At 40.2% G+C, this 12,688-nt stretch overlaps 1 protein-coding gene across 2 annotated transcripts; it reads left to right on the top strand.

Moving 5' to 3' along the window:
- Window positions 1-5,243: 5,243 nt before the first annotated feature.
- Window positions 5,244-12,350, top strand: p2rx3a (purinergic receptor P2X, ligand-gated ion channel, 3a). 2 transcript variants are annotated; one of them, XM_069670073.1, is made up of 12 exons: window positions 5,244-5,377; window positions 6,675-6,810; window positions 7,734-7,805; window positions 8,148-8,208; window positions 8,431-8,527; window positions 8,622-8,699; window positions 9,268-9,409; window positions 9,786-9,922; window positions 10,012-10,105; window positions 11,411-11,476; window positions 11,568-11,645; window positions 11,771-12,350. In XM_069670073.1, the coding sequence occupies exons 1-12, from the start codon at window positions 5,244-5,246 to the stop codon at window positions 11,897-11,899; spliced, it is 1,224 nt and encodes a 407-aa protein (XP_069526174.1). In that variant the 3' UTR covers window positions 11,900-12,350. The 2 variants fall into 2 exon arrangements, with proteins under 2 accessions (XP_069526174.1, XP_069526173.1); XM_069670072.1 differs by having other exon boundaries at window positions 8,139-8,208.
- Window positions 12,351-12,688: the final 338 nt, after the last annotated feature.

Here is a 12,688-nt window from a genome sequence, read left to right as displayed (position 1 = left end):
CCTCTGACTGTAAATTCCTGTAGGACTCTTTTCCACAGTGGTGGTGTACATCAGGCCCTTTTAACCAGGCCGGGTGGTTTTTGGAGTGTGTGTTATCAGGGCATGTTAGATGGCGACGCTGGTCACTGTTGGAAAGACAGTGGTTTGAAACAGGAGGCCAGGGGCCTAAGTACACAGTGGTTTGTAAAAGGGCTGCTATATAAGGGTCGAAGAGAGTGGTTTTTAAGAGCCCAACACTCCCGGATGTGTGGTTCACTTCCTCTTGGACAGCGTTGGTTTTGATGAAAAGATACGTCCTCGCGCTGAAAGGCTGATGGGATGTCCTGAGCATGACCTCTCTCGTTTACTGAAAGTAACATGTTGTGTAGCCATTTGACTTCATTTTAAGATCTCTGTATATTCTCAATGTTTTTCAGTTCAAGTGGCGATGTTCCTAATTAGACTGCAACTATTTTCTAAGTCTTGTTTTGATCAGGGAAATAAGAGAATACAGCTACAGCCTCTTTCACACATGCACAAAACTCCTGAAAATTGACGTATGTTAATTTGGGGGGGGCTGCATGTGGGAATGAAAATGCTCAAAACATTTGACTTGGACTTTAAACAGGAGCTAAGCTGTCAGCCCACTAGTACGAAGTCTTTTCATGTCTGTGTGAGCTCAAATGTGGATGCAGCATGTCCATGTCTGAAGCAATCAGAGGGAGTTTTGCTGCTCTATACTCTTCTGTTTGCTTCAGTTACCTGGGTATTGTTTTCCGCTCTTGCGCTCGTTTTGCGGATACATATACACAGATACTTTGGAAGACTCCTCCTCCAGCACGCTCAACCCAGGTGCAACCGCTTGCCTAAAATAAACAGATTATTTTGAGTAGTTGCGAACATGGCTCTCACAGACTATCACCAGCTGAGTGCTACATCTGTGGAGTGCACATCAGAGTGTGTCTGGAGTCAACACCTTGAACTCATTGTCGTGTTCCTCAAACCATTCCTGAACAATTTTCGCAGTGTGGCAGGGTGCATTATCCTGTTGGAAGAGGCCAGCAGCATTAACTGTTTCAGCAATTTGAGCTACAGTAGCTCTTCTGCTGGATCCGACCACACAGGCCAGCCTTCGCTCACCACGCGCATCAATAAGCCTCGGTCGCTCATTACCATATCGCCACTGAGAGGTGCCATTGTTACAAGATAATCAATGTTATTCACAGCACCTGTACGTGGTTGTAATGTTATGGCTGATCGGTGTACAATATTTATCTGTACAAAGTTTCAAAGAAATCAATCCAATAGTCATTAAGATATTTCAATCTGCACCAAAGCCCATCATTGCCAAACCAGATAAAACTGGGAACAGAGGGAACCTGTGTCGTCTCTCCTTCATGTGGTGTGTTTATGTGTTTTGTTCACGTGATCTCCGGGTGTTTGTGTGCTGGCATGTCCTAAATGTAGCCGTCTGAGATGGATTGGGTGTGAATGTGTTTACAAAGATCCCTTCCTGTTACATGATGATCACTTTCCCAATGGTTTCCTCTTTCACCAAGAAATCCATCCAACAATCCTCCACTCCTTCCTCGTTAGCAGTCTGACAAATAGTGTCTCTTATCTGTCTCTTATCATGTATAGGTTTCAAAGTGTCATTATCTTTGTATGTATCATTACAGGAATGCTTACTTATATCTGTGTGATAAACGTATAGTCATGAGCAGCCAGGCAGCTTGTGCTCTTGTCTGTATGTCTAAAGCATGCACGTGTGTCTTGTCTTGTATTAGGTTACCATTAATTGACCACAAACATAATGGACCCACTTAAGAAATGACATAGTCTCTAGGCACATACATCTACTCTCACACATACACACACACACTGTCGCTGCATCATTACATTATCTCTCTGATGTGAGAGCCTAAATGCTGTCGGTGCTCATGAGTGTATTGAGAAGTGGTCGTATCACATGTCACATTATTGCACAGTTGTCAATAATGCCACAGTTTGTAATTTATTACAGCACATTTAGACTCAAACCTCTTAAAGGAGCCCGCGAGTATAGAATCCGATTTCTTTTGTCTATACTGTTGAGGTGCAGAAATGAAGAATATTATTTTTAATGGAGACACATTTTTGGAAAGTTTCTGAGTTGTTGAAAAAGCCAAAAGTTTTGTGGTCCTCCAGTCCGTCCTGTCTGTGATGTTGCAAATATAAAACACGACTGTTTGCCTCTACAGTCCTAACACGCCGTTTCTTTTTAAATACTCCTTTGACTTATTTATTTGCTTGTGTTTGAAAATAGTGACACTTTTTAAATAAGGCAGAAATAGTATAATTACTCAATAAGTCAGCAATCAATTGAAATATTTTCTCATCTCAGATGAGAAACAAAAGCTTACTAGCAAAATGCAAAGACCTGTAACTCCTTTTGGGTCCTGGCCCAAATTTTGCAAAACTTTATCTGGACATGAGTCTTAAATATAAAAAGTGTTTTAGAGTGATATCATTTACAAACACAGAGTATTCGATACGTACTCAGCGGGACATTTTACTTTTTAAAGATAAAGAGTTGTCTCTGATGAGCTATGTTATAGCTATGTAATCATGTACATGTCGCTACATTTCTCAGTCATATTTAGCATTTTGTATCTACATTTATGTGCACGACTTGTGGTTTATCAAAATGTTCAAATGTACATTTTTATTTAGCAGACGCTTTTGTCCAAAGCAATGTTCATCTGAGATTTAATACGAGAACCGCCAGAGGTCACAGTATACCTAAAACCGCCAACGGGTAAAATGTACCCGCTATAAGAATGTATTTATTTTCAAGGTACATTTATTTATCATTTTATAACACAAAGTTGTATAATGAAATGCTAGATGTGGTGTCTTTATGCAGCTTACAAAATGACAACATGACAATGAAATATATATATAACAATAAACTTTATTTGCAAAGCACTTTCTGAACAAGGTGCTTCGCAGAAAACAAACCAAAGAACAGCACATATAGTCCAGAGAGCTCCCCACCATCAGACTCACCTTCACTCAAGGCAATGAGTAAATCTAATGCCTGATTTACATTCATGCATCTCTTCCTCTTATCCATGTTGAATTGGAGTTTATGACTTGATGAGCAACCTGACGACACACAGTAGTAGAAAGTAAGGCGTTGTCATAGCAACATACAATGTATCAATCTAGACACGCAAAATGAACAACGCGAATATGATAGCGTTCTATATGGGTACATTTGAGCCGCTGGCGCTTATAGGTATAAATGGCCACTTTTAAAATCTGGCTTTTAACAGTAGGGGGTGATACTGAACACACTTTTAGGAAAATTCAAAGACTGGGGGGCTTGAATATTTCCTGGAAAAAATGTTATATACAATCAAAAGACAGCTGCGGGTAAATTTTACCCGTTCAACACAAGCAACGATCAAGACAGGAGGGAGGGAACAAAGTCAGTGGCGTTGTTTTTAAAAGGTAAACTGAAAGAACATGAGAAAAAACACCCATACATTTTTGGACTGATGCGTATGTAGAAAATCACAATGTACATTTACTTAAAGCAGCTGTAAGGAACTTTTGGTTTGTGTTGATTTTGGCGCCCCCTGTGGACAAACTTGCACCTCTTATCTCTTTGCTGATTTTGTCCTGCACATGTACAAGTGCTGTTTTTTAACAAAAAATCTCATCCTGCTTTCTTTTTCCGTCATATGTATCACTCACTTTAAAGTTTTGCCCTGGAAAACAGGAACAAAAGCAGCGTGCAGTTAACTGGCTCGTCTGACACCTACCCCCCACCAGCAGTTTCAGGCATTAAAAATAACTATGTGGAAATAATCAATCTTGTTGTTGATGGTCTGGTTCGCTTTTGTAGGTCGTAAAGAGGCATCAGAATTAATTTCAGTCTGTTTCATTACTAGAGAAAAACTCCTCACAGGAGCTTTAACTACTGTGGTACTTTAGTACTATTTTGAGGCACTTCTACTTTTCCATTTTCCAGGGCACATATCATACGTTTTACTCCACTACATGTAATTGCTTTGTAGATTTAACTAAATAACACAAGGTAATATAAGTTAATGTAATAATAAGATGTATTATTATAGAATTAAATTGTTATTTATTGATCACCAGTTACCTACCTTACCTAGTTAAGTTACCGACGAATATATAAAGTGATTTAAATGACCTTCACCATCTGCAAAATTAGCAGTAATCTACACTTCAAGGCATAATTAAAATCCTTTAATATATTTTAAATGATTCTGTAATGGGCCATTCTGAATAATAGCGTAATAATAACGAAACGTAAGTATTACTTTTAAGTCCTTAAGTTTTAGATGCTTATACTTTTCAGCTTTTACTCTCATGAAATTCTGAATGCAAACTTTCACTTATGTTTTCACACTTTGGTTTTACTTGACATGACTACTCCCTCCAGCTTTGGAAGGATGTATATTAAAACTGTTGCAAAAAGAGGCCATTTAGACAAAATGCTACAATTAAAAATACGAGCTTGTGCTAAAAGCTTATGTAGATTTCACAAAGCAGCCTGATCTTAGCTTGGATATTGGATCCAGCTGATGTAAAGTACATTTGGGCAACAGAATGAACTGATTGTTACTGACTCATTCATACATCTAACCAATTAACCAATAAATAAACAGTTAGTGATTACAGATTGCCAAACAGTTTTCCATCATCTTTATTTTGGGCAGGTTTGAGGTTTAGATCAGATAAAATCATGCAAAAATGTCAGAAACCCCACTAAAAGGATATCAGAGGGAAATGGATGATTGGTATATTGACTCTGAAAAGCTGTGTGTGTCGCCAAAGTCCATTGCTGTAATAAGCCAGAGACGCTGAGAGAAAAGAGGCATGGGAGATGGGGAGTTGTGGTCAGCACAGAAGGAAAAAGAGGGAGGGCCACTTTCACATTTTCCTCTCACTAATTTGAATAAAGGAAGGGGAGGTCCGGTTTGTGGCACAAACCAATGAAACAAAGAGAGTTAGGGAGGGACAGAGGCTAATCAAATATGCAATGAAGCAGATGAACACAGAAGAGTGAAAGACAACCAGTGTGACGATTAAAAACCACATTTCTTCTGCTAGAGTCGGCCGCTCTTTTACTTTGAAACAGCTTCACCTCCGTGCTTCTCTGAAAGCACCTGTTGACTTTAGACAGGAGAGTTTTCCCTGGGACTCAGGAGGACCCGACCTGCTCTGACTCGCGCTGACAAGCAGCCATGGGCTCCTGGGTTTGGGGCTTCGTCACTGACTTCTTCACCTATGAGACCACCAAGTCTGTGGTGGTCAAGAGCTGGTCGGTGGGCATCATCAACCGGATCGTACAGCTGCTCATCATCACATATTTCGTCTGGTCAGTGTTTGACTTTTTTCTAATTCTCAGTTCTTCACAGGTTTTAGATTAAAAGCTCTTGCAAAGATCAGTTCACCCAATTGACAAAAATAAGTATATATTTACACTGAGCATCCACATCTACCATGCAGTCTGTTTTTTTATTTCATTTGCCGAGGATTTGAGATTTCCTGCTCTCAGGTTTCTGCAGCCGCACCATAATGATGGAGCTGATGGCAGAGTTGTTTGCGGTGCTTAAAGCTTTGAAAGACAGCATTTGAAGAAATCAATATTAGTTTGCATTATCAGTCACAATGTCCCCAGCTTACCCTGAGACTACTTCCAGAAGAAATAATGTCCAGTGAAACTGTCTACACTTCCTAAATGTCTAGACACCACCTGTGTCTGGTGTTAGAAGATGCCTCATTCCCCCCCTTTAATTTTAGACTAAAGTTAAAGTGAAGTGAAAGTGAGGAGTGCAGGCTCAACCTTTCATATCTTAACTTATCAAACAGCAGGACTTCATTGTACACTGTATCCTGTATACTTAAAGAAAAAAGCAAAATCAAAAGTAAAAGTGCTCATTGTACAGCAGTGTTATATCACTAATATAATAAGTTATTTAGGATTATTGCTGGTGCATAAATAGAACAGCAGCGTTGTATTGTTGTATTCAGTCGATAGTAAGACAGTTTAAACTTGTGCTTAAACATTTTGGTACTTTTATCTTTAAGAGGATGTTTAAATAAATGTGTAAATGTAACGTACACTTATTTTTGTAAGATTAATTCCTAAGTGAAGTTGAAATACCTAAAAGTTTATGTACTTAGGTACATAAGTTCTGCAGAGAATCTGTGATTATAATGTTTAGTAGAGATACACAGAAAAGGTGATGCAGTGATACACGTTTTAGCAACAGGGACTCCCTAAATTTAAAAATCTAAAACTAGTTTTAAATGAAAAAATCTTTTTTCAGACTTTTGTCAGAATCATTAAATAAGTATTCTATGTTTCAATATAAATAAGATTTTAAACTTAGTAATAAAGTTATGATAGAAAGCAAAGATATTTCTCTCAACTTTAGAAACACGGTCAAACATTTATTTATTATTCAACAAACTATATATTTAGATTAAAACAGTTTCAGTCTGTCAGGGTTTTGCTGTTTTTGGGACATCCTGATAATAAGCTCTGTGTCATGCTCATAGTTTTCATAATACTGAACTAAATTAACAAAATATTAAATATGGTTTAAGGCTGGAGGTTAAATCAAAAACGTATTCACCTGCTGTTAAATCTTGTGTCCTCCGTCCTGCAGCTGGGTCTTCATCCACGAGAAAGCTTATCAGTCGACCGACACCGGCATCGAGTCCTCTGTGATGACCAAAGTGAAAGGCTTCGGTTACCATCACAACCATGTGATGGATGTGGCTGACTATGTCAGCCCACCACAGGTGTGTAAACCTGATCACACGTGGTTAACTCCCACCCAGGCGTCAACATGACCTTTGACCTTTGGTACAAACATGGCTTTTCTTCATTTTCTTGCATAATTAAATGATTCATCAGTCAGTTTTGTGGAGTGGCACACGTTCAATACCATCAATATTAGAAACCACTTGAAGATGAGTCACGTTAAAGAGCATGATGAGCTCACAAAGGCAAAGAGCGTTCTTTAGCCCACATTTTTTGAAGGTACTTGTTTATGTTTTCAAAGGGTTTAACCTGAGCCAAGCCAGTCATACAGGGTCAGTTATTGACGTAACAATATGTTTATATTTTTATCCATCCATCCATCCATCATCAATACCGCTTGCCCTATTCAGAGTCGCAGGGGGTCTGGAGCTGATCCCAGCTATCATTCGGCGAGAGGCGGACTGATCGGCAGTCAATCACATGGCTGACACAAAGAGACAGACAACCTTTCACGCTCACGCTCACACCTACGGGCAATTTAGAGTCACCAATGAACCTCACGAGCATGTCTTTGGACTGTGGGAGGAAGCCGGAGTACCTGAAGGGAACCCATGCATGCACAGGGACAACATGCAAACTCCACACAGAAAGGCGCACTTCATCCCTCCGCACCTTCTAGCTGTGAGGCGACAGTGCTAATCCCCTATATATTTGTATCCCACTGATATATGATTGGTACTTGGTTTAAGCTGATGCGCTTCATTTCTGGTGTCAGCATTAGTATCTGTAAGGAATACATCTATAATATTATCGCACTTGAAGCATCAGCAAGCTGACGTTGTGTCATCTTTTATAAGATACTTTTCATGATGAGCAAGCTGTCTGACAGTTTACCAGTTCATGTTTTATATCTGCCATGTGAGGCACAGTTTGAACATTGTATAATACTGCTGTGTTTCAGGGTGCCGGTGTGTTCTGCATCATGACCAAACTCATCATCACCGAAAACCAGTTCCAAGGAAAGTGTGCAGAGGTGAGGACAGATCCTGGTCACTAATCAGTTTCAGTGAATTGTAAAGTTATGATTACTTACTTGTGAAGCACTTCATGGGCTGAATATCAGGTCTCTTCTGAGCAGGAAAGCAACACCACGACAGGAAATATTCTCCCTTTATCCTGTTCTTAAACAAATGTGACTCAAGAGCAACATTTAAACCTAAATCCTTGTCTGCCCTTCTCTCTTGTTTACTTTTCTCATTGTTACTATGTGTACGGATAAATTGCTTAATAATCATTTTGTCCTAAAAAAAGCTTAATCCACGAATATTTCTCCCAAACCATCTACTCATGAGTCTCTGTGTTTCAGACGGGGAAGAGGTTTAGCTGTAACACAGATGAAGATTGTCACAAGCACTTAGGTTCCATCCTCTCCAATGGTGAGTCTGACTTCGATTTCTTTTTAAAACATTATTGCAGATGTTCAATATTCAATAAATCCAGTCAACTTGAACACCCGATATCAGCTGGTGCATATGTTCCCTCGCTCCACGAGGGATGCACAAATGTATTTCATTAGCATGAGATCATTAAAATACATGACTGTCTCCCTTTTGCTGACTTTACTGATTTCTTCTTTCTCTGATTTCTTCTTACGCCAGGCGTAATAACAGGTACTTGCCTGAACTCCTCCGATGGCTCCAAGGGTATGTGTGAGATTGAAGGATGGTGTCCAGCTGAGAATGACGGTGTTGTGGTGTAAGCTTTTCAAACACACGTACACGCAGATATGCACTGACATTTTCTCGACTGTCATCCTCACCTTTTCTTCCTTACTCATCATCTCCCTCAGCATGCCGATGCTGGATGTGAACAACTTCACCATCTTCATCAAAAACAGTATTCGATTTCCACTTTTCAATGTCACTAGGTAGGAAACACACAGGCATGAAGAGACATACATACTCAAATTTAAGCAGCTTAAAGAGTGGGTATTATGCTGTTTCACATGTTAAGACATATAATGTTACAATGCTGGATGTCCAGACTAAACGTGGGTAATGTTTCAAATCTGTAGGTAAAAGTATGTTGGCCTAATCCCAAGGCTCCTCAGCTCAGTCTGCAGGCTGCTGTGAACGCCAGGTTTCACACAGTTTTTTTCTACATGCTGTACTTTGTGACGTCACAAAGTGAAGCCTCAGCAGGCTTTGGAGAGCTGGCCAATCAGAAGAAAGCAGGCTTGTAGGGGTGGGGTTTCTTAAAGGGACAGAGCTGACTGAGTTGTTTCAGGCCAAGGCTGTATGAGGGCCTGCACAGTTTTTATCACTGTAAATGATGCTAAGCTACTCCACAGGTATCAGAGTGAAATATGATGCTTGAAATTAGCATAATGCCCCCCCTTTAAAACATCATGGTTACTTTGTTAGTGCAAAAAATGTGTAGAAAGAAATGCAATCAAGAAAACTTCTCATCATGAGCATTAAATCATTCTCTCTCAGGGGGAACTTTCCCTCCACAATGAATTCCAGCGAGATCAAGAGCTGCAAATACAATCCGGACACAAACCCCTTCTGCCCCATCTTTCGTGTGGGGGACGTGCTAAACTACACCGGGCAGGACGTGGAAAATCTGGCAGCCAAGGTCCATCCTCTTTCTCCTCCTCCCACCTCTTTTTACTTCATTCAACTTCATTCACTATCATCCTCGATGCTAAAGAGACCAATTCAGGTTAAGCGTGAATGAGTTTCCGGTCTACATAATGCAAATTACTTTATAAACAAGAGCATGGCCTGATCACATCAGCAGTGTTTGGTGCAGGGTGGAGCATGAACCACAAGTTTGCTCTTTACACCTTGCAAGGGCAGCGGTGCTGCACCCTGGCCTTTCTGCAGCACCGGTACGGTGCTAAAACAAAGTGTGGAGATCTGGTTTGGCTTTGCAAAACTTGTATTTACCATTCACTTGCAGGTGTAAACCCTCAAGGTGTATCTCTGTTTTCCTAATCCTTCTCTTCCAGGGTGGAGAAATAGGGATAAACATTGAGTGGAAGTGTAACCTGGACCTAAGCATTGACTATTGTGTACCCAAGTACTCCTTCACGCGACTGGACGAACCCTTTTCCAGGAATGCCGTCTCCAAAGGATACAACTTCAGGTAGTGATACTGTGTATTTCCTCTTAACATATTCTCGATATTGTTGGTACTTCTTATTCTTAACCTTTTCTCCTCCGCTTTGGATGCAGATTTGCCAAATATTTCAAGACAGAGAACGGGACTGATTTTCGGACGCTTCACAAAGCGTACGCAATCCGCTTTGACGTTATGGTCACTGGAAATGTGAGTGATTTGAATTTCTAAACACACTTTTTTGGAAGTTTACTTAGTTACACTTAGCACCATAAATGATGACTTGCACAGTTGTCCGTTTTAATGGCTAAATGTACATGATTAACATGTGATTTGTAAAGATTTTAAGCCTCTCTAAAGGAACAGTCTTACATTTTAGGGAAATATAAAGCTGAAAAAAGTAGCCAGTGAATTTTCTTAGAATAAAGATTTGATACAGGTTCAGACGACTAGCTTGTACCTAACACAACACCCTGCAAAAACAGAACTTGCGATTTTAAGACTTTGTAGTTTGTTAACTAGTGATAAGTCCTACAAGGTGGGTTTATTAACCTGTTTAAGCCAGGCTAGCTGTTTCCCCCTGGTTCCAGTCTTTAGGCAAAGCTAAGCTAACTAGTGGCTGTTGTAAGGATTATGTTGGGTACAGACTGCAAATAAACTTGTTTCCCAAATCGTCAAACTATCCAATTTAAGACCCCCTCCAGTGACAAAGTGTTTAACCTTGTGAACATCTCCATGTGGTGTTCTTCATGTGCTACAAGACATATCAGGGACAACATAAGCAGTCATCTCCATGGCTGGGCTTTTAAACTGCAGTGTACCAAGGACAGGCTGAACAACACGTTTTCAGATTGGCAGGTTTAAGACGTCATAAACCTAAGGAGCCAATCCCGTTAGTGGACAGGGTGACGCTATGCATATCATTATGTGCAACCTATAGCAACCACTTCAGCGATGCACGAGCCAGCTGTAACCGCCATCGTAATTTTTGCAAACTCACTACTGACTACTAACGTTAACGTTACTACTGCTAATGACTACAATTCAAGCTGGTTAAGTTTCAACAAGTTGCCACTAAACGATGGCAGAGACGTGTTTTGTTTTGGGCTGTAATTTTATGAAAGGAGAAACAGAGTACATTGTGGGCGGGACTGTGATAATATTCTTGTTTTGATTCTGGAATTTTTAATGAGGGAGGAGGCGGAGATGCCTTGGGAAGATTTTTACAAGGTAATTAAACCAATTTTGCAGAAAAAACATCAGACAGGATTTATTATTTCAAATAGAGCATTTTATATGTCTTAAAACATGACTGGAGCTGCTCTTTAAAGTATCCATCAACGACTCCGACTTGTGGCCCTTTGGTGCACGTCATCCCCCCTCTTTTCTCCACATATTTCCTGTCACTTTTCACTGTCCTACCTAATAAAAGGGAAAAGGGCCAAAAAATAATCTTTAAAAAAACTTGACTTGACCTGTTTGGTATAAAACTGACTCCCTGCTCGTCTCCTCCAGGCAGGAAGGTTTGACACAGTCCCGACACTGATCAACTTGGTCGCTGCCTTCACCTCTATTGGACTGGTGAGAATCTCTGTTCTGGCTAAAGATAATTAAAATGTATTTTTCTTTCTTTCTGTCAGCTTTAGCTACATATTCTCCTCTGTGTCGACAGGGCGCGGTTCTCTGTGACCTAATCTTGTTGAACTTCTTGAAAGGGGCCGAGCAGTACAAAGCCAAGAAGTTTGAAGAGGTATGAATACAGCTGCATTTACAGACACTGACTGCAAAGTGATAGTGACAAAGAGATCCAGTCCAGGAGAGCTTTTTCTGTGAGAGCGTCATCACAGATTATCCTTCACTGTTTTGTCCCTCCAGGTGTCGGATGCACAGATTGAAGCGTCTTTAGCTCAAAGCCCAGGCAGCCTGGTGTCACTGAAAGGAGGCATCAAGAGCTCCTGCGACTCTGGAGCCATGTCCCTCGCCGCCTCTGACCAACAACTTTGACTGGCAACAACAAAAACAACTGAAGACATGAACTTTCCCCCTTCTCTGTCCCCTTTCGCAGGAAAATTATAGTTGTCAGTAGCCTGCTGTCAGTTTTAGTTTGGCGAGTTAATGAAGATGGGGGAATATTGCTGCCATTTTTCCAGTTTTTCAACTGGAAGTGGGAGTCAAAAGACTATGACCTTGCAGATCAAACCAATAACCTCCACCCTTGAGCAAATCTTTCATCTAAGAATAAGTTAAATTAAGACTGTATCAATAGCGGTATAAATAAAGCTTCTTCAAAACTACAAGCATTAAACTCAGATGGAAACATCCAGTAGTAAAAATGTTATTGTATTGTAAGCGGTTTCATTTTAAAGCATCTGAACTATGACACATTTCAACTTCCTGTTTGCTTGTATTAAAGCTGAATACATCCTCTTTTCCCAGTTAGCATTGCTTCAACTATACAGAGTTAAACATGATTAACATTAAAACAGTGCTAAAAGCGTTTCATGAGAATTTCTCTTCCTTTTCATGTTCACACACTCACATACACCGCACTTCCTCTCCACCCTGCACAAATAAAAGCACTAAAGAGTGTCCAAATGATGTAAAGACATAGTATAATGTAAAATTAATAATGACGTGTGTGAGTGAGAGAGAAAGAGTTATGAGAGGGGGCAGCAGCAGGATAAATGTGTGTGTGGCTTGTGGTTTACAAGTGGGCCATTAATAGTCCACTCCTGGGCGATGACGAACAAGAGGAGATGTTACAGACTAATGGACTAATGTAATTCTTCTTTT

The sequence above is a fragment of the Semicossyphus pulcher genome, unplaced genomic scaffold, assembly GCF_022749685.1.
Source record: "Semicossyphus pulcher isolate SPU_LCO1_2020_fin unplaced genomic scaffold, fSemPul1.0.p SCAF_2, whole genome shotgun sequence".
NCBI lineage: Eukaryota > Metazoa > Chordata > Actinopteri > Labriformes > Labridae > Semicossyphus > Semicossyphus pulcher.
The sequence above is the reverse complement of the archived record's forward strand: the minus strand, read 5'-3'. Positions and strand labels throughout refer to the sequence as shown.

What these genes read in the sequence shown, in the direction of transcription:
- p2rx3a (XM_069670072.1), top strand. Translation starts at nt 5,244, where the DNA reads ATGGGCTCCTGGGTTTGGGGCTTCGTCACTGACTTCTTCACCTATGAG. An exon ending in GAGAATGACGGTGTTGTGGT is followed by an intron (nt 8,528 to 8,621) that starts GTAAGCTTTTCA and finishes CATCTCCCTCAG; the next exon opens with CATGCCGATGCTGGATGTGA. An exon ending in AAGCCAAGAAGTTTGAAGAG is followed by an intron (nt 11,646 to 11,770) that starts GTATGAATACAG and finishes TTGTCCCTCCAG; the next exon opens with GTGTCGGATGCACAGATTGA.